Consider the following 21782-nt stretch of genomic DNA (forward strand, 5'->3'; position numbering starts at 1 on the left):
TGACCTTACAACTGGAGTTCTGGTGGCACTTGTTCCTGGTTGAGCAGGTCAGAACTAAAAGGAGTGAAAACCAAATTTCGTTCCTGCTCCAAATTCCTTAGAATTACATAAAACAAACAAACAAACAAACAAACATGCAAGTAAATATTAAAATACTAGAGCTATTCCCAAATTGACCAAATTGTTTATTTATAAAATATACAAATAAACAAATTACTCAGTATATGTGAAATTTATTAAAATATTGGAGCTGCAAAGGAGAGAAGCTTGGGTGGCAGTTGCCTTGCCCTCCTGGGCAGACACAGCTCCCCAGAGGTTATCAGATGTATCAAACCACAAGAGGTTAGAGAACTCCCTCTCCAATCTGCCATCCTTTGTGGCCACTTATCAGTTTATCGAATCAAAATGGAATTGAACAGGAAAAAAGATTTTGAAAATCATGTGGAAAAACACATCAGAAAATTAATAACATGAGAGAAAATTGAAACCATACTTTTAATTCAGCAGAAAAAAGGAGTCTTTTCCTTGGGAACATAACAGCTTGGTTCACCAGGTCCTTGCAAGTCTGTTGAAAGACAAACTGGCAGATAATTTTTTTTTCTTGATATATTTGTTCTTCTAGCACCAAAATCACCATTGAACACTTTCACTAGGTGAAAGGAGAGCACAAACCCTGGGGCCAGAATGAGAAACAAAAATACGCCCTTGAAGAGGTTGGATCTGCTTGGCCAAGGGCAGTAGAGCCAGATTGTGCCGAGGCTCCCATGACACAGATTGGGAAGCAGAATAACCAAAATAATGTGTTCCATTTTGCCCAACCAAATGATCCAGTTGGAATGTGAAAAAATGTAGTGCTTGAATTGGCACTTTAAACTGGACTCAGTGGGCTCACTGGACAGCAGTGCCCTCATCCCACTTCATCTGCCACAGTGAACAGGCCCTTAACAAGCAAGGGCAAAATTTCACTTCATTTTACAACTGAACTGGTTCATGGTTCATCTGGGCTTGTAAGCAAAGCTAAGATTAGGAAAATCTGAAAAATCCAAGGCAAGGTCTTCTTGGGGATTGAGGTGTCTAACTATTGTCAAGGCTCTCCATGACTTTGCAGAGGATTTAGGCATTCAGAAACCTGAATTTGGGCTTAATCTTCTCCCACACACTCAGGGCATCTGCAGATGACAAAGGAACAGAAAATCTATTTCCAATCCAAGTCTGGTACCCTAAGCCTGTAGTTTTTCCCCTGAAGTGGTCAACGATGTGATGGTTCCCCTTGTCCCCACCTCAAAAAGCAGCATAATTGCAATTCCCCTGTTTGAGCATAACCCCGGCCTGTATTAGGTGACTTCATGGAGACAGATAAAAGATGTTTCAGTTTCAAAGCTTCAGAGAGACATTGCAGCACCTGACTGGCACCTCGCCTTGCACACAGGCATGGAGGGAAGGGCACGTCTGAGGATGCCCAGCTTACATGGCAAACATAATTCTGGGGTAACTTCTGTCATGGGAGATCTTCAGATGCAGGAAATGCTCAGATGCAAGAACTGAGGAACATGATTTCACCACTGAATATTTTATCCTTCTTTGCCTGTTCCCATATCCTATAGCTTTCCTCTGTCTTGCATCTGAGCAAAACTCAAACTCTGAGCAAAGCTGGGTTTTGTGATGCAAAAAAGCAATGCCTCAGGCTGCTGTGAACCCCAGCACTCTCCCGGTGCCTGGAGCTGCTGGGACTCCTCTCTGCATCCATCCAGTCCTGTGGCCATGGCACTGGGCCAGTTCCTCTCTCACTGTGCCCCTTTATGGGGCTGTGGTGACAGTGAGTGGTTTCTTCTTCAGCCTGTTGCTGCATTTCTTCCCACCTGTCTTTATCCATTTGGCACAGTATTGAGGAGGAGGAAGTCACCTATCAGTCCCTGGGAGAAAGAAGTACAAATACAGTAGACAATCCTGGCATCATTGGGCAGCTTGCTGGGCTGAAATAGGTTGAAGCACTGAGATGGGGAAACCCAAGCAGCGTCCTGGCAGTGCCACACATCCCAAAAGATGCCTACCCTATGGGGCAGTGCTGGGAATGAGTGTGTTGGGACTGCTGAACCTAGTCTGTGCCCACATCATGGCTGCAGGGATGGGAGTGAAGTGCTGTGCAAACACCAGAGCAGCTCTTCTGCCATGTCCCCTCTGTCAAACCCTTGGCAGGAGGGCTGGAGTGGTCTGGGGAGATGGAGCAGTGGGTCACTTCAGCCCTATTGAGCGCTCATCCCATGGAGCTGGTGTGCCAAATCACGAAGACGTGTGATGGAGCAGGTGGGCAGCAGGGCAAGGGGCTGCGCTCAGGAACGTGGCCCTGAGTCTAGGAAATAAATGATATCCCCGGTCAATGCCCGACAGCCATCGACTCCTCCATGCTCAAGGAGAAGTTAGAGCTCTGGGACACGAGGAGGATGCCCAGAGTTAATTCAGGGCTTGGAACTCGGCGTAACCCCCAACAACTGTCCCGCAAGGGACCAGGGAGTTTGTGGCGGTCTCTAGGTCGGGATTTAGATGCCGAGCATCCCCAGACATGAGGCGGGGCAGCCGTGCTGCCACACAGGCTCACCCCGGGCGTACCCTGGTGCCTTCAGTAGCTCCGGATGGGGCTGCGAGCCTCAAGCCTGGGGTGCGAGGCTCCCCCGAACGTTCCCCCCGCTCCATCCCCGACAGGAGAGGCGAGAGGGGCGGGCAGCGGCCGCCCCACGCCGGGAGGTGCTTGGCCAGCCCCGGCCCCGCCCCGACGGCTGCTCCCGCCCCGGCTGTGCCCGCCCCGGCCCGGCCCTGGCGGCCGGCGGAGCGCGCCCGGCGGCGGCGGGGAGCGGCGCGGATGGCAGCCGTGCTGCCGGGCACGGCGGGGCGCGGAGCCGGAGGTAATGGCGGGGGAGGGAGACGGTGTCCGTGTGTCCCCGCTCGGCTGCGTGTCCGTGCGTACATGTTCGGGCACACGTGTGTCTCTCTGTCTGTCTGTGCACGGGGGGTGCGGGTGTTCGTGCCCACGTGTGCGCGGGGGATCGCGCCGGGGTGTGCGGGGGTGCCGCGGCGCGGTGCCCGTTCTCATGCCCACCCGCGAGTGCTGCCGTGCCCCGCCGCCCTCCCGGCAGGATGCGGGAAGGCCTGGGCAGCCTTCCGCCGGCTCCCGGAGCCAGCGCGCCCCGCCGCTGCCCCGGGCTGCCCCGCGGGCGGTGCGGGAGCGGGGCCGGGGCCGTGCTGAGCCGCCCGTCGCCCCGGCAGACCCGAGCCGCCGCCCGCCGGGCGCCGCTGCTGCCGCTCCTCCGCTCCCGGAGTCCTCCCCGGGAATCTTCCCCGCTCCGGGAGCGCAGAGCAGCGCGGCGGGCGCCCCGAAACAGCCCCGGTTCGGAGCGGGGTGTCCGCAGTATATTGTGACGGGGGAACACGCCGGGGTCCGCCGCCCCGGCGCTCCCGGGAAGAGCGAAGCGCCGGCCGGGAGCGCGGGGAATGCTTCCAGCGGCGCTCGGCGTTTCCGCAGCAGCGAGCGCGGCGTCCCCGCGGTCCCCAGCGCCGGGCTGTCACTCGGAGCCGCCCCGGAGCACCCACCGGGACACCGGTCCCGTCCCATCCCGTCCCGCCTCGTCTCGTCCCGCGGCAGCGCCGGCCGCAGGGGACACGCAGGAGGGGCCTCCCACGCCAGGAGGGCGCTTTCTCACGTTGTTGTTGCAGGACGATGGTGAGAGGGAACTTTTTTATATTTAACCTTCCTACCCATGCAGGGAACAAAGATAAACTCCGGTTAGAAAAAAAAAAAGTCAGCATTGAAAGGAAAAAAACCCCAAAACCCACGACGTGAATTTAAACCCGAATCCTTCTGCCAGGTTTTGTGATTCATAGCTTTAAGTACAGGAAGGTCGCTGCTTGGGCTTTTTCCTCTCTCGATGGAAAGAGTTTTTTTCCTCTTTCCTGGTGCTGTGCGAGCATCCCGGGAGCTGTGGGCAGCTGCCGCCAGAGAAAACAATCTGGTGGCTGGGGGTCTGCAAGGCCCTTCTTGTGCATCCACTGAATTCAGGTTATGCCTTTTTATGTATAGAAATAAGCCTAAAAGCTTCCTGAGAGAAGAGTGGCAGTGAGCATGATTGCTGTGAATTTTCCTGAGCACAACTAGCTGGCAGCGCCATTCCTGCTAACAGGTGTGCATGTATATAGCTATATATATAGATGCTAAATATAGATCTAAATAGATGTAGATGTATGTTTATGTATTTTTATATATTTACATAGCTATAGACATATATGGCTGTATATATTGTATATAAATAAAAACAGACCATGTGTATATATTTACTTTTATGCATATATATGTGTATATATATGTAGTCATTTCTACTGGCCAGAAAAGCTTTTCCAAGAATTGTGTAAGTACCTTATCCAGAAATGTCCAAGTGGTGAGGGCAGGGAATATTGGGTTGGCAAGAGCCTGTAGTAAAACCCTCTCTGAAGCTGTGCTGAGTGCATGGAACGGCCCTGCATGGAGGGTCTGTGTCCTGCCCAGCCTTCCTGATCCCCAGCCACGACTGAGGGGAGGCTTTAGGTTTTAGGCTGTTAAATAGGGGAGGTATGTGCCCCACAGTGCTGCTGGGCTTCCTAGTTTCCCCAGGCTGTGTGGGGCCACTTGGACCTCCCCAATCACCTGCATGTCCGTTCTCATTTGTCCTGATGTCCATTGCTCCCCTTTTCTCCCTGTCAATGTTTGGCAGGGGAAACTTTGCTTTCCCTCTTCTTTCGGAAAGCACTCAGCTGCTGGAGGAGGGCAGCTCCAATCCGAAGAGGCATGTGTGGCCTCTCCTAAGTCCAGATATCTGTAGGATTGGTGACAGGCCTGAAGGCAGTTTCCAAGTCCTGACCTCCCACAGCGATCTGGACCAAGCCCTCTGCACATCAGTGCCTGGATGGAGGGATGGATGCATGGATACAGCTCTAGTGCTCCTTGCAAGAGCTCCTCTGTGAGGAAATGCCAGCACAGAGCCAAAGGCTTTGCATTTCTCCTGCAAAGACACACCTAAGGGGGTTGGAAGGAATCCCAGCAGCAGCCTGGGGAGGGTCAGGCGCAACCAGACTTTTCTGGTTTCAGGATTATGCACAGATGTTACTGCTGACCATTGCAGCTTTCCTTCAGGAAAGAGTCCACGATGCCTTTTTTTCTCACTGGTAGGCATGTAACTTGCTTTAAAGGCCAGGTCTGGTATAAATGTTATTTGGTGCTGAGGCAGGAGTGTGTGCCCTATGCAGCCTTCTTGTCCTGGAAACCATTAGGAGGACAGCTGCATAGTTGGATTTTCACACACAGACTATCTGCTAATGTAATAGTCCCAGTGGAAAGTTTAGTGCTCAGGAATATTTTGTGGATTTGAGAAAAATCCCAGGAGGATTTTTGGCTTCATATAGCAATTGCTTTTTGGCAGCTTTGGGATAGATGTAATCTGGTCCCCATTTGTGTCCTGAATTTTTAAATGGAATGGCCTGACTTCCACTCAGGGCAGAAGTAGAAATAGATGGAAGTAGAAAATAATAGCAACAAGAACAACATTACCTTTAAAAAAAAATTCTTAGGGCAAGTTTTCTGTCCAAATGCTGCATTTAGGAAATGTATGTGTCCGTTTTTGGTCATTTAGTGACTTTTTGAGTAGATGAGATGCTACTGTGGATGTAAATTTCAGGTAGATCTGTAGAAGCCAGTGAAACTGCTCCAGGTTTGGATTGGTGCATGCGAGAGCAGAATTTGGTCACACACTATGGTGTATCCCATTAGCAGCAGGAGGTCCTGCAGCATTTGCTGGCTTCCAGTGGCCTTGTCCAGGTCAGGTGTGTCCCACATTGTGTGGCTGTGGTTTTCCTGATGCATGTCTGTCCCACATCTTGTAGTTGTAGCGTGTCATTTTTGTGCAAACCAGGCAGTGGCAATCAGCATGTGTCAAGGCAGCACCAGCCGAGGAGAGGGGTGATCTACAGGGGCATGGCATGCCTCGAGGACACATAGCATGGGGTTAAATAATTGAGCAGCGCTTGGGATTATCTGCTCTGACCATGCTGGTTAATATAAATATAAACATCATTATTAATACAAATATAAACATGCTTTAGACAACGATAACTCCAGTGATCAAGTCTCAGGCTGGAAAATAATGACATTGTTACTTTCATTTAATGAAAGATTTAAGGATTTTGAATGCTTTTAGTGAAATTCCCCCCTGTGACGGCTACCTGGGACAGACAGAAGGTTCCTGCTAGTGACATGTCCCATTCCCTGGGATGTGTCCTGCTTGTGACCAGCAACATTTTGAAGCTGGCTTTGGTATGATGATGGCTCCGCACCAGTGGCTGTTGCTGTGATTTTCCCTGTTCTAAATCTGAGCTGAGCCATCTGGGAGCGAGAACTACAGGCAATTATCTTGTTAGCACTTCTACGTGTAATACCTTTATTAAATTCCTGCATTTTTAAGGTGGCTGAATATAAATTGCATGTAATGTTTTAATAATGGAAGGATCATAATTGTAATATATATTCTGGTGGGAAGAAGGTTTAATTTCTTCTTGCTTTAAGTTATGACACTTAAAAATTGTGCAAAGACTCTGCTTAGTGTAGGGTTATCTTAGTGAAGAACGAGCAGTTCTCCACACAGATCAAGTGAAGAACTGTAGATCCCTAGGATGGTTTATTGCTTGTGTTAAAAAATGGAAACACTCTAGAAATCCATACGATAGAGTTCAATGCCCGCCTTTTCAGTTAGAGAGTACTGTACAGCCTTTGTACTATTTTTGTTCTGTCCTTATCCCAGGCTCCTTTGTACACTGCAAGCTTGTGGGAATGACTCAGGGAGAAAGCTATTTAACCTAAAGGACACCACTGGCAACAAAAACCAACATAGATGGAAAAAGAGCAATGTCTGTGACTGTGAGTGGGAACCAAGAGGAATATTTGTGTGTGTCTGAGGAAGAGAGATCCCAAAACCTACTCCAAATGGGATGAAAAAAAAATCATCTTCTTCAGGATGCTGTTTATTCAGTTCAGGAAGGGAATTTTATAACTTAGTTGCTTGAAGTAACAAGGAACTGCGACTGAATGATCCACAGACCTAGGTCCTATTTCACTTCTGGTTAATTAATGTAAGGGCTTAAATATCGGAGTGACACGGATCATGCCAGTGCTTTTCTGTAATGTGATCATTTTTAAAGGCAGTAACTACAGCAAAATTTATCATGGCTTAAACTCTTGCTCTACAAGTGTCTTGTCTGTAAGTTGTAGCTGATTGATGATTTTGCTTTTTTCCCCCAGTGGGAAAAGATTTCCTTGCCTAAGAATTTATGTGATGCATTTTTATCTTGGAGGGTTTTTTATTGCTTGGAAATCAGAATTTATAGTGTAGTGAAAATGTCTGCAGACAGTTGCTGGGCTGACAAGTTGTGTGGCTGTAGCAGAAGTGTTGTCTCACTCGCAAGCTCCATGTCAGCCTTTGTATTTCATTCTTTTACTGGGAGTTTCTTCCCCTACTTTCAGCTCTGAATAATACTTATCCTTTCATCTCAGGGCAGCAGTGCTGACATGAGCTGTCATTGTGCCACTGGCACTTTGATCAAAGCAAGAGTTTCAATTATTGATTCAATTCTTCGAATAAATTTGGGCTGGATGTATTTGTAGACTCAATGTTATAGCTGCAAAGGCAAATGTGTCACTTATAATATGGAGAGACCTTAAAATGCACATATTTTTGCAAAGCCGAACGCAGCTTCCTAAGGAATATGCATCCTTTCCTCCATCAGCCCAGGTAATGTTTGGCACCTGGAGGTGTGATGAGAATACTCTGCCTGTATCCTGCCTCTCTTCTGGGGTGTGCCTGGGTCAGGAGGGAAAACCAGTGTGTTATTCTAGCGTTATAAAACCTGTTAGCATCTGAGATGAAAGAGTGGTGATGGGCACTGTTTGCCCCTACACGCCTGATTTCCATCGGGAAGGCGGGGAAGTGCGGGCATCCGAGGGGATCTCCCAGGGAGGCAGGCTTGGCTCCACTCTTGCCTGTATCCATCTGATCTCATGCCAGGTTTGGGAGCTGCTTTCCAAGCACATTTGCTTTGCTTCTCTCATAGGCTTTATTCTCCCCTGCTTTGTTTTTTGCTGAAGGGAAGCATATATGAAAATAAGCATGTGAGGCTGAAGTTTCATGGAGAATGTTCATCCTTGTAGGCAGTTAAATTTGGACATGTTAGCACAATTCTTTGGGAAAGACGGGGTTTGGCTGACTTCATTGCCTACTCCCATTAGTCTTGCTCGTGCCTTCTTGGACAATGCACTTTCTGGAGAGTGAAATGACAGTACCAAGGATAGGTGACTCCAGAAACTCTTCTTGAGCAGGGAAATAGCACAACGTGGATCCTGGAGGTGATACTGGGATGAGGATCTCTTTCCCCAGAGCGAGGAGTTGTGGAGGTGTAGCTTGGTCTGATAATCCTGCCAGGCAAAGGGGTGCAGCTTCTCTCACTTTCATGTGGGAAATGAGAGGTGCTGCTCACTCACATCTGGTGTGCATTATGCATGTTGGATTTTTGTCCTGCAAGATATTGCTCTGCTCCAGTGGAAGTGATACTAGTGATGCTTGTTCAGTCCTCACAGGGCTCAGGAGCCCTGGCCGCGGATGCGAGGTTCCCAGGCAGAATTATGGGGTGTGAGGATGAGTCAGGCACCCCAGAAGTGACCTAGAAAACTTGTGCATTGACTGGGGAGCTGCTGATGGAAAATAATCACCAGTGGCTGCCTGAGTCCCTGCGCTTCCTTGGAGCTGTGGATGCAAAAGAATCCCAGTGCTATTGGAGGTACCAAAAGCATCCCTTGTGACATTGTTAGGAGTCCAATTTTTACACTTAAAGCAATAAGTGAGACATGCGAGTTATTTTTTTCTGTGCCAAAGGAAACTCAAATCTTCCTCCCAGCTTTGGGAGAGTGGCATGGCTGTATGGCTGGGCTAATTCTTAGGGGAGAAGGTAGGGTTCATGGGCCAGGATGCTCATAGAGGGGTGTCCATCCTGGAGAGAGTGTTCCTGTGACCCACTGTGGAGACTGATTGGTGCACCCTGGGCAATTCATGGCACAGCCTTTGTGCTGCCCCCTAGGCCATGGAGTGCTTTACTGTTCTTTTGTTATTTCCCTTAAATAATGCTCTTCCTTTTTGGACCTGAAGTTTTTATGCAGCAGCAGGGCAGAGAAAATATTTTAAATGTCGAATAAGGTATTTATCCTCCTTTTTGGCACAGCTGTGATACAGAAGGACAGATGTGGGCTTGGAAATGATGTAATTTTTCTCCTGTCATTTTTGGACTTCCCTTACTTACTGTGGCGGGGTTTATAGGAGAGTGTAAAGCCTCCTTACTTTTTAATTTCAGATGATTGCTTAGGACCATATTTGAAACACGTCAGTCTTTTTTGAACCACTTGGTCAGTAGAGTACAGATTGAAAGAGAAATTTTTGAAGGTCAGCTCTGTGGTTTTGTTTGGCTGGGTGGCTTTTGGGTGGTGGAAGAGGAGTCATACATGCCAGCAGCATGGGCTGTGCTGCGGGCAGCCACATTATGTTACCTGGGTGGCCAGTGGGTGTGATGCAGAAACTCATTACCTGGGCTCTGCCTTGAGGTGTTGCCTCTCAATAACAGCAAGCTGTGTGTTTTCACAACTGGCATCTTCCGGTGTTTTGCTGAAGACGAGAGTAGTAGTACAGTTTGGCTGTAAGAAAACCATCTTCTCTGACTGTTTTTGTAAATTTGTTTCTTGGGGATGCTGTTACTGCTTTAAAAACATGGCTTTCCTCTCATGTCCCAGCAATGAGCTTCCTATGTGGTTTGCTTTAGATCCTTTTCAAAACCAGACTGAAGCCACATCAGAAACAGGAAATATTTAAGTGTTGCTCCACTGTCTCTGGGTCCTGGCTGACTGTCTGGTGTTAATCTTAGCAACTGATTCATTTGAATAGTTCTGAATCTTCAAATGAATTGCACTGCTGTGCAGTAACCTCCAGGATAATACATCTGCTTCTGTACAGTGGAATGCATGCTTATCTAAAAGTAAAGGAAAAACAAATGAATTGGTGTCAGGCAGTCCCTTAGATGTAGGAGAGTTGGTGGAGATGCAGAAATGAAGGCCTGGAGCAGCTGCCCAATTTAGCAAGGACTGAACTGGGCCAGAAATATGCCCATGTGTTATAGAGATGGCTGTAAGAGACACTAGATACATGGCAATTGAAGGCATGATGTCTGTGGACTGGACTGGATCCTGGCATTCTGGGGCTGAGGGGGCTGGCCTGGCTTTGGGAGGGCGAGAGCAGAGGGCACAGCCCAGCTGGCAGCTGCCTGCAGGCACCTACAGGCATGATGAGGTCAGTTCTTCTTGGTAGTGGCTGTCACAAAACATGGGGCAGCAGCTGCAGCAGCTGTGGTTTGTGGCTTGTTTGGGCTAGATATGGGTAAAGAGCCATTCCCCAGGGACGTGCCCCTGGCAGGGTGATGATCTTCATTCTAGGTTGCTCTCAACTGGCTTCTTAACTCCTGGCTGCTGGGCACCACTGCTCTGGCACTAGGAATCAGTTATAGGAATGAAAATTGCTCTTCTGGTTACCATTGTAGAGCAATGAGGAGGTCTGGGAAAAGGAGCAAGTCCCTAACCATTGGATGGGTGCCTTGCACCATGTCAGAACTGGATGTAATAAAGCCTTTCCCTTGAGAGAGGGGAGCTGGGGTTTGGAAGGCTCCAGTGGCAGCAAGGGGAGAAAGAAAAAGGGCTTGTGCCTTGCTTCAAATGTCTTGTGAGGTTCCACTAAGCTTTCAAGTGGTGCCTTATTGTCCATGATCTGGATTGTGACTGTGTGCCAAGCACTGATCTATTGGCATCTGTTTTCTGTGTTACACGGAAACTGGTTTTCTGTGTCAGTTACAGCTGACATTTTATTAAAACCTACTGTGAATGAACATAAAATATTGTTACATCATTTTTAACATCATAAAACATCATGACATCATTTTATGATCATAAAACATCAACATGGGTACAGCACAGTCCAGTAGTTTCTGCCTGGATTGGGGCTACTTGATTTTGACTGTGATACAATAGAGATCAGAAACTGAGCAGTTTGGCAGATGCTGGCACTTACCAGTCCTGATTTTAGTAGAATATTGCTCTGCCACAACAACCAGGGACAAGTGGTTAGGTGAGAATTTCTGCTCCTGTTAAAGAAAAAAACATATCTTTGTTCTCCATCTTGTAAGATTTGAAATCATGACCCAAGGGTGCCTACAGACTCGAAATGCAGAAGGCGAGGCTGCAGTTTTACTAACAGTTTATTTCTTTTGAATTCTCTTTGGTGAGTGGTGGGGCCAAGCCAGTATCTGCTGGCTTCCCATGTTGCCTGTCTTGAAGCTGCTTGTCTTCTTCCTTGGGTGTGCAGGTTTCCTTTGCTTCACCCCAATCTACTTTTTATTCAAAGAACAAGCTTGAGTTTGAAGTGCACTGGTTGCATACAGGATTCCAAATTCCAAGGCAGGACTGTGTGTGTGGAGGAACAACGAAGGGTGTCTTTAATCCTATTCTCTACCAGAAAAGGCCAATAATTTTGGAAATTAGTGTACTTGAGATTTTTCTTGGGTCTGTGTCAGCATCAGCACAATTTACAGACCAGTCTCCTATGCTTGTTTTCACGTACATATATGGCTTAGATCTACTCAAGCAAGCAATCTTTCCCTCTTGCTTTCTAAATATAGATAACTGCCATACACATTCATGCATAATATGAATGGTAAAGTGATGAATTCATTAACATTTTCCAGAAATGCCTATTTCCTCTCCTCTTGGCACAGAAGAAAATAGTATCTTCGTGCCTGTAGAAATGACAGGCTGGATCCTACCCCCCCCTTGTCATCCCCCTGCTGCCTTGCTCCATGCAGTTGCATGGGGCTAGTGATGACCTGTGTGATCTATGCAGGGAGCATGCAGGTAGCTGAGCTCAAACCAAGCAGTTAGGATTAATTAATCCAGATCATGCATGGATGGCTGTTTTTCCTGCAGAGTGAGATGCTGTGGATCCCTGTTCTTGTGGGCTTCCTGCCCCACAGGGATGGCCAGATGCACCACTGGTGCCACTTTGAGCACTCTGCCTCCTGCTCAAGCAAGTCCTTGGCAAGTGGCTGGGGTTAGAGATTGATGACCATTCCCATTCCTTAGCCTAAAACCTGTGACAAACAGTGGGGTGAGTGGAGAGTGAGCCTGCTGTGTGCCTGTTGTGCCAGGCTACTTGCAGCCAGAAGATGCTCATTTCCAAAGTTTGAATCTCAAGAAGCCTCTCTTTACAAAATTAGTAAATTCTTAGAAAAATGAGAAAGTAAAAATCACAAAAGAATAGAACAGACCAGGTTGGAAGGGACCTCACAGATCATCTGGTCTGACCTTCTGAGGGAAGGAGACAATGTAGATGAGATTATCTAGGACAGTGTCTAATCGCATACTGAAAACCTCCAGTGATAGGGAGTCTGCCACCTCCCTGGGGAGGTTGTTCAGTGAGTGATTGTTTTCACTGTAAAAAGTTTCATCCTTATGTCAAGATAAAACATCTCTTACTGCACTTGTGCTTGCTGCCCCTTCTCATTGTAGCTCCTTGTGAAAAGAGACCCTTTTTCCTCTCTGTAGCCCCCCTTTAAAAGACTGTACTGAGAGGTCCCTCACAGCCTTCTCTTCTCTGGGGAAAAAGGACCAAGCTCCTTCAGCCTTTCCTGTCAGTCAGAACAAGTTCTACAGCCCACTGATGATTTTTGCAGCCCTCCTTAGGACCCTGTACAGTCTGTGTCTTCCTTGAATTGTAGGATTATGCCAATGCCATTTGTGGCTTGAAATATAGGGTCAAGCCAATGTCATTCCTGGCCTAACACTGCTGTGATGTGTTTTGTATCAGTTTGTTAGAACAAGAACCCCTGAAAACAGATTTAGGATGAGCCTTGTTTGCCAAGTTGCAAGCAGAAAAGGCCTTAGTGCTGTGTAAGTGCTGCTCGGCAGAGACTAAAACATCCCTGTATTATCAACAATGTTTCCAGCAGAAATCCAAAAGATAGCCCCGCAGTAGCTACTGAGAAGAAAATTAACTCTGTCCTAGCCAAAACCAGTGCAGTGCAGCCATCAGTGTCTGTGGGATGCTGGGGCATGCAGCTCCTGTGCAGTTGGTCTGCAGCACAAATTCCCATGGCCTCCAGCTACATCCGCTCCATACTGTATTAAGAACATCTGGACAAAGTGATTTATAAACTCTCTCCCTTGATAGCACTGGTTGTATTTTCTGTCTCAGCAATTTTCTGTATTGCTGAACTATTACTCATGAGCAGATTTTGTGGTAAGACCTTTCCCAGACTATAGTCCTATTTAATGTGTGGCTGTGTCCTCACCTTTCCTTCTTTTTACCCACTCCCTTGTTCAGTTTTACTATGACTCTCTTGATTTCATGTCCGCAGGCTATGCCTTGATTTGTGAGCTTGTGGCTTTTCACTGTTAGCTCCTACAAACCTTTCTTTGTACCTGGACTGAGCACCTTGTAGGCCAGGCTGGGTCAATGCATCAAACAACACTGGTAACTTGGTGTTTTGCCTCTTGTTCCCCAGAGCTAATGTGTTATTTGGGAAGTGCAGACTGAAGAGTTGGTTTGCTCACTGGCCACAGAAGGGCTTCTCAGCACCTAGCCATGCTCAAGAAATTTTTTTGGACTACTGTCATATGTCATGGCTTCACATTTTGTCATTCATGCGGTTTCTTTACTGGCATTCTGCTCTTCTTTCTTACAGGCTCCACATCTGTTTGTTACAAGCCTACCAGCCCAGTCCAGGTACTGGAAGACTCTAGCTTTCTCTACCAGGATCAGTTGTTTGCTGGCAGGCATGAAGTGTCCCCGCTAACGGCTGAAGTGATCAGTGCCAAAGAAAAAGCTGGTAAGTGCATGACCACACTTCTCTATGAACACACTGCATTTACTTCCAGGGTTTTCCCAAAGTATAAATTGAGCAGTTTAAACCATTTACAAGTAATATTTAGAGAGATGAAGTCCAGCTTCTCATTCTTGGTAGAGTCAAAGTTACCTTTGACTTGTGTATTGTGACCCACCATCACTTATCACCTGTATTTGTGGAGGATGCATAATTTCCACTTGTCCTTCAGGACATGGTTGCTTTTCAGTGCGCAGCTGGACCAATTTCCATGGCTCTTTTGCTGATGGAGCAAGACCATAGGCACTGGAAAGCTCACTGTGGTCAATCCTTCTGGACTTCAGTAATAGGCAATTTAAAGTACACCTCCCAGATAAAAAGATGATAACATGACTAGCACGGAAATTCTGATGTATTATAAAAAACTGCATTTGACTGTGTGATGTTGGCTTTATCCCTTTTCCTCAGGCTTTTCTCAGGCACTGTCTAATATCCTAGACTGTAAGCCTTCTGGTGTGTAAGGGAGACATTATTGCTTGTCTGTGAAAGTGTCCAGTGTGCTGTGATAACATGAACAAAGCAGCAAGAGTTTGCTGTAACTGCAGGGACATTTAAAGCAGCTGGATACTTGGCTGTTGAGCAGACAGGTAGATGGAGATGCACTGTGGGTCTGTGCATCTTCCTGCCTCAAACACTATCCCCAGGAGCTGACGGACTCTCTGAGAGCTGGTGGCCAGACTGCAGCCCCAGTGAGTGAGGCTGGCAGACAGATAACATTGTTTCAGGGAAAGCAGGAGAGATGGATCTGCTAGGACGGGTGTGGAGTGAAACAGCCTGGGAATCTTCTGTCTCTCTCGAGCCCCCCAATCATCTTTAAGGCTTTGCCACAGAAATGTTAGTGGAAATGACCTCTTATCGTTGTTAAGAGTCAAAGGCTTTTCTTTCCCTCTGGCATATGGGTTGTATGTAAGTTATCCCACAGCATGTAGTAACTGATGAAACCTCAGGGAAATGACAAGACCTCAAGAGAAAGTTTGCTTTTAAACTGCTTTCAAGTGCCAAGAAACATATATAAGTCCTGACAAACTCCTCTGAGAATTGGGAACAGCAGGAGAGAGAAAGTTGCCAAGAGTGACCTCAAGAAACCAAACTGCAGAAAGTACCTCCTTCTTGCCTAGGACATTGGAAGACTCTTCTCACTTTTGTCTGCACTGGAGTCTTTCAGAAGCATTTGTCTGAGCTCAGACAGTGTTCAGATAGACATCTTACAGCACTTTTGGGATGGAAGGAGGGCTCTGGGAGGGAGGGATTCCAGAAGTCTCAGCCATGGTTAAATCATAGAATATGCTGAGTTGAAAGGGACCCATTGGGATCATCAAATCCAACTCTTGGCCCTACACGGGACACCCCAAGAATCGCACCATGTGCCTGAGAGCTTTGTCCAAATGCTTCTAGATGCTTAGCTCCAGGCAAGCTCCACTGCATATATAGTGCAAACATGGTGCCATTGACTCTGAATGACTTCAGTAGCCTGTGTTAGGGTTGTGTAGCTAATTTGTCTGTGCTTTTTTTTTTAAATGCTGGCATTACATCTATAACCATAAGGCCTTCCTTGTAAAATTGCAACAGTTATTATTGACTCTCTTAGAAATAATGTTTTCATCCAGAAGGGAAATTGCCATTTTAGAGGAAGATGCCAGAGCACAGATTATTCTCTGACCCTTAGGACCATTTCATTTTCAGTTCCATTTCACAGTTTTTCTGTGACGCATCTTACATTTTATTTTGTCATGGCACACAGTTCTCTTACACCTTTGGCCATCAAAAATACAGCAGTTAGTGTTGCCCTTCAGGCTGCCTCTGTAAGTTGTACAAGCCATCTCCAGAGAGAGGTCAAACACTGAAAGAGGCTTCCTAGAGAGGTGGTGAATGCCCCAAGCCTGTCAGTGTTTAAAGAGGCATTTGGACAAGGACTTAATAAAATGCTTTATCTTATTGTGGGCATTGAATTGGCCAAGCAGTGGGATGAGATAACCATTGTAGGATCCTATCCTATCCTATCCTATCCTATCCTATCCTATCCTATCCTATCCTATCCTATCCTATCCAACCATGTTAGAAAATACCAAATTTCCCTGTGACATGGAATGTCCCTTGTTGACTTAGAGGTAGGTTCAGAGCTGTGGGCACTGGACGCATGGAATATTATGGAGGGAAAGGCCAGGGAGGGGACTGGAATGTGTTCCTAGGGGTCACTGCCAAACAGAATTAGGGTGTAGGGGTGGAGGATGAGCAGGGAGCAGTGCTCTGCCTCCTTTGTTGGCTTCCAGCCATGTCCCCTGTGCTGTCAGGGTGTCCCCTGCACCATGGGGGTGCATCCTGGGCATGGGGTCACCGTTGTAGGATGTAGGAAGGGAAGAAACAGCAGGGGGAATTAGAGCTCCAGGACAGCAGAGCTAATGGCTTCCTTTCTCTCCCTGCCCAGCCGAGGAGAGCCTCTGCACCCTGCGCCCGCCCAGCTTCCGCCGTGTGCCAGAGGTGGAGATGCGAGGGGCGGAGGAGGTGGCAGCCGGCACCGTCCTGCAGCGCCTGATCCAGGAGCGGCTGAGGTATGGCAACCCCAGCGAGAACATGAACCTGCTGGCCATCCAGCACCAGGCGACGGGCAGCGCCGGCCCCTCCAACAGCACTGCCAGCACTCTCTCTTCCGCAGAAAACCTTGCTCCCGAAGACCTGCCAATGGTCCAGCCGTCAGGGCGGCAGGAACCACAGGGGCAGGAGCACCAGGGGGACGGTGCTGCCATGGAGAAGCAGCCTCGGGCCCCGCAGCCCCCGCACAGCCCCGAGGAGCTCCCCACCTACGAGGAGGCCAAGGCTCAATCCCAGTTTTTCCGTGGCCAGCCCGCACCATCAGCCACCGCCGCCACGCCGGGTTTTTATGGCTCCTCCAGCCAAAAGTCCAGGACGGAGGGGAGGCCTACTGTGAACCGGGCCAACAGCGGGCAGGCGCATAAGGATGAGGCGCTGAAGGAGCTGAAGCAGGGCCACGTCCGCTCGCTGAGCGAGAGGATCATGCAGCTCTCTCTGGAGAGGAACGGGGCCAAGCAGCACCCCCCAGCCCCAGGAGGTGGCAAGGGTTTCAAGGCAGCCCCACAACCCAGCAAGGCCGCGGACCCACGGGGCCCACCTCCCGAGTACCCTTACAAAGGCAAGGCAGCAGCCCCAGGCAGCAAGGCGCAGGAGCATGGCCTCTTCTACGGCGAGCAATCGTCACAAGATGTCCTCAAGGCCGCCTACGCCGCCCCCCAGCCCGCCCGGGCAGAGATGGCCCTCGTGCGCTACCAGCCGCCCCCAGAGTATGGGCTCAGCAGGTAATGGCCACTGGGGGTCTGCGGGGTCACCTGTTCCTGCCCGGGTGTCTATGGGGCTTGGGCCTCGTGTAGACATGGCCAGAGTGAGCTGTAGCTCCAGGCACACGGTGGGGACATCACACACTGCCGTGGGGACATAACATCCTGTGGCTGGGATGGCAGGCCTGGCTGGTGGAGGTACCTGCATCTCCCAGAGGACTCTATAAAACTTATATTCCGCTATGTGCTACTTCTATCTCCCCACAGTACTCACGTGGGGCTTTCACGGTACTGAGCCCCTCATGCCAGGCCTCCCTGTGAGCACAGGTTTATTCCAAGCACATTAAAAATAATCCAGTGTTTGCTGGCTGTGCGCTGAGCCCTGCCAGTGGTGCAGGTCCTGCCTTCAGAGATGAGATGGTGTGTTAAGGGCTCTTTTTCCCTGCTGTACTTCAATGCAAGTGTTTGTCTGTGTCATCCCTGTCTCTTTGACCTCTCAGACAGTTATTTTGTTGGGTTTGGAAGTCTGACATTGTTTGGTGTGAATGTGAGCAGTTTCCATGTTGCAAGCTGCCTCATTGGGTCTTTACTGATCTGAGAATCCTCAGAGGTTTTGTTGGCATCACTTTAAGTTGCACAGTTATTTTACCACAGCACAGGCACAAAGAAAAGGTGGTGCAACTGACCTGGCTCTTTCTCTCCAAAATGTGTTAGGCATGAAATGCAGGAGGGAATGCTCTGCTTTTCCATGTTTGCAGCAAAGATGGGTTTTGTGTTGAGACAGGTAGAAACTCAAAGTGTAGTTTCAGTGGCAGAGGCAAGGTGGCTGTGACAAGTGGCGGGCCTGCACTGAATCCTTCTACAGCTACATGTATGGCCATTGTGCAGAGTTTATGCAACTTTTTCAGAGCAAGATGGTATTTTTAAGACCTCGGCAAAAATGCCTGTTTGTGCAAAGAAAGACCTATGGAGATGTGAGGACAACTGAGGCCATGCTTTCCTGCAGTTGTTTGTGATGCTAACAAGCACCTCCAGCACCAAGCAGATTCATCCCCATAGAAAAGGAGCTGGTTTGAGTATTTTTATCACTCTTGGAAAATGCTGGGTCAATAGGCACAGAGTGTTCTGAGTCTGTGCAAGTGAGTGGAGCTGGGTGCTGCATGCACTGCCTCAGCTAACTGGGAACATCAGTGGAGTCAAGTAGAAAACCCTTGGGGGCCACTTCCAAAGCTTTTCCCAGTTGCCTGATCAGCAAGGTTAATGCTGAGAAACCTCCTTGATTCAGTGCAGATTTCCATGCCAGTCCTCCACAAAGGCTGGATCACCCCAGCAGCTGTGGGGAGAAATCCACTGGCTCGTGGTGGTGGTCACTGCTTGTTCCTGGCAAGGCAGCATCATTCACCCCCAAATCACTCTGCAGAGAGGATGTCTGTTCCCCCTGCGTGCTTTCTTTGCATGATGCTGGAGAAATCTCCCTCTTGTCAGGTCCTGGGGCACCAGGGGAAGGGATATTCTGTGCAGCAGAGGACTGGCAGTGTGACAGAGCAGAGCAGAGCCAAGTTTTGCACACTTACTAAAAAAATCTTCAGTGGTATCTTTCTTGCAACTCAGCAAGGGCCTTAATACTTGTCAGTCTGCTATCCCTGGCTATGCCAGCAAACTTGTTCAGATGTAGGTTAGGGGCTTGGCATGGCTGGGATTGTTTCACCAAATCAGGGTTTGCTCTAAGGTGTATGGTGTTTCTTGAGCTTTATTTAAGGCAGTTCTGGGTCCTTATGTACAGGTGGTCATTTTCAGGTCCTTCTTGGCTTCCTTCATATGCTGCCTGGATTTTGGGGAGGTTTTCTGTCAGTGAATGGGGGAATATCTGACTATTTTCAGATGTCAGACAGTGAGCCTCTGGGTCTCAGCAAAGTGGTGGTCTTCATCCTCATCTCAGGCTTATCTGTATTTTTTAACACAAGGATGTCAACTTTTCACTTTCCTTCGGCACACTGAAATATTCATTACCTTTTCTCAATTATTATGAACTACTGTCACTAAAAACCAGGAAATAAACTCACTCAGTTTATTCTGTGCTTATCCCAGTTTATAACTGGTTCCAGGTCCTGTATGGTCCTGTCACCCAGGAAGATTTGGTTGACAAAAGCATTTTGGAGGTGACTTTATTTAGTCCCTGTATGTTTATTCATCACTTGTCATTTCTCTATCTCAGCAGCTGTGCTCCAGTGCATCCTTGCATGCATCTTGGGCTGCATGACAGGATGGGCTTGCCCATGTCTGCGCTGCTTAAAATGCAATTTCATAAAGTGGTCTCTATGCCAAGTATTTCAGTCTTTGGAGATGACAAAGGCAGGTTACCAGTTCAGGGATGTCAGTCAGCCCTGTCTTTACTAGAGGATTTGCCTGGGCAGCAGTCACTGTCTGAGCCCTGCTGGAGGACTTGGGTGCAGGGGGAGCGCTGTGTTACACTCCTGGGTTGTTCCCAAGCATAAACCTTCCTGTGAACCCTGCACCTGATCACTGCTTCTCCCCTTACCTGGGCTCTGGGGCTGCTCACTGACAGGCATCTGGCTGGGATGTTGGACTGTGACAGAAGAGGTTGAGATAGGGGACTGCCTGATTTCATAGGGTTAATTAACAGTAGGGGTAGGGTTTGGCAAGGCTGGTTTTTCTGTTACAGGAACAAGTGAGGTAAGGAATTTCAGCTTTCATCTCATCAGGAGTGTCTGGGAAAGAAGCTGATGGAAACAGAACTTTGCTTATGGTCAGATGGGAATCTCATGTACCCCAGCATCTCCTTCCCTGTCTTGGTCATACCAGTTCCCCAGCCCATCCATCAGTGCAGGTTCATCCTCTGGACAGTGACCATGGGAGTGTCTTCTGTGTTCCACAAAAGAGGAGAAACACAGAGAGCATTAAGCCAGATAAAGCACTCACAGGTACCAGGGATGGAAAAGACTTAAAGGGCCACTGAACCCCCACTTCCCCACTGTCCTTCTTTGACAAGGGAAATGTGGCTGGAAATGGACTAATGCTGGCCAGGAGCTGTTGAAGGATTATGGAATAACTGTAGCTGCTGCTTCATTTCCTTTTTTGGTTTGACTTTTTGTTTTGCACATGACTGGTTTTAAAGGAGACATTGCCTTTATAATCATTGGGGTGAAATCTTGAAATTTATTGTAAATTTCAAGATTATTAATTGGTGTTGTACTGAAGAAATCCTAGAGTCATATGATGTTGTAGTCTCAGCATTTTTATAAATTAGATTTAGTGACTTCTGTTTTATGGACATCACAGTTGCAGACCAGAATTTGAACCTTGAAGCTTAAAGGACAAAACAACTAGAAGGCAAATAAAAATGAACCAGTACTTTTTACTTTTAAAATGTCAGTATTTTTAAGCCAGTTGCTTGATGCTTAGGGCCCTGACTCACAACTTCTGAATGCTTTAAGTTAGCCAAGTATAATAATCTTTAGAAAAGGTTTCCTTTCCTAGATGTGCAGCCATTATTGAATGGTGTCTTTGCTAACTTTTCTTAGGTGTAGGTTCAGAAAGTCATGGCTTGTTAGGTAAAAGGGCTTGGAACTAATCTAATTTAGTTTTTTGCACGATTCCATGAATTAATTCCAGTTTGTGAAACATTCAGTCCTGGTGAGTATAACAATCTCCATCTGGAGAATCCATCACGGATTTTATAGCCTTGTTCCACTAGCTAATTGCCATCTCTGGCAAAGATCTCCATTTTAGTTTCAGCCTGTGTTTTCTAGTTACCAGGGATTTTGCAAAATCTTTGTCAAATACAGTGAAGAGACCTGTGCTATCATTCCTTTAATACATTTAACAGATGGAGCCCAGAGCCCTGTACTTATTTCACTATTGTCAAAGTTCCTTTTTTTCACTGTGGAAAGCCAACCTGAACACTGGTTCAGTACCAGCTGGACCAGAGGCTAATCAGGTGTAGTAACACCTCTGATTTGACTCTGTTCCTTGTTTACATAGCTCATTAACACTTGCAGTTGGCACCCTGGGATCTCCCCATACAGCTTGTTACCCGGTCAGGCATGTGAGAGTTGTCACAGCCCAGGATAGTATTTTCCACCCTTTCACTTCAGCTTGCTGTATTTATTCCTGGATGGATGAGCTTGGACCAGCTCAAGTCGATATTGTATCTCCATGTCGTGCTTAAACTGAGATCCAGATCACTCAGTGCAATGAATCCTCTTCATTGATCCCAGTAGCTCTTGTCAGATCCTGGTGTCTTATATTCAGAATGATTTCTTTATCTGCACTATTAATAAAAAGTGTGTATAATGCAAATGAAGCCCTGAACTGGAAACTCTGCCTCTTACTGAGGGGAATTAATTTTTGGTACGTGCAGAAGACAATCATGCAGGCACCTTTTAATTCTGATTTAATCTATGCATTTTCAAAATCAGCATGCAGAATCAATGA

General features: G+C 47.7%; 1 protein-coding gene across 1 annotated transcript in view; it reads left to right on the forward strand.

Annotated features, from left to right (window-relative positions):
* The first annotated feature begins 2742 nt into the window (after positions 1–2742).
* The window catches only part of AMOTL1 (angiomotin like 1), a 54581-nt gene continuing 35541 nt past the window's right edge, over positions 2743–21782 (forward strand). Inside the window, exons 1-3 of the mRNA XM_005492079.4 lie at positions 2743–2900; positions 13840–13983; positions 16463–17348. Of these exons, the coding sequence (XP_005492136.3) occupies positions 2858–2900; positions 13840–13983; positions 16463–17348 (1073 nt within the window). The 5' untranslated portion in view covers positions 2743–2857. The remainder of the gene's footprint in view (positions 2901–13839; positions 13984–16462; positions 17349–21782) is intronic.

The sequence above is a fragment of the Zonotrichia albicollis genome, chromosome 2, assembly GCF_047830755.1.
Source record: "Zonotrichia albicollis isolate bZonAlb1 chromosome 2, bZonAlb1.hap1, whole genome shotgun sequence".
NCBI classification, from domain to species: Eukaryota; Metazoa; Chordata; class Aves; order Passeriformes; family Passerellidae; genus Zonotrichia; species Zonotrichia albicollis.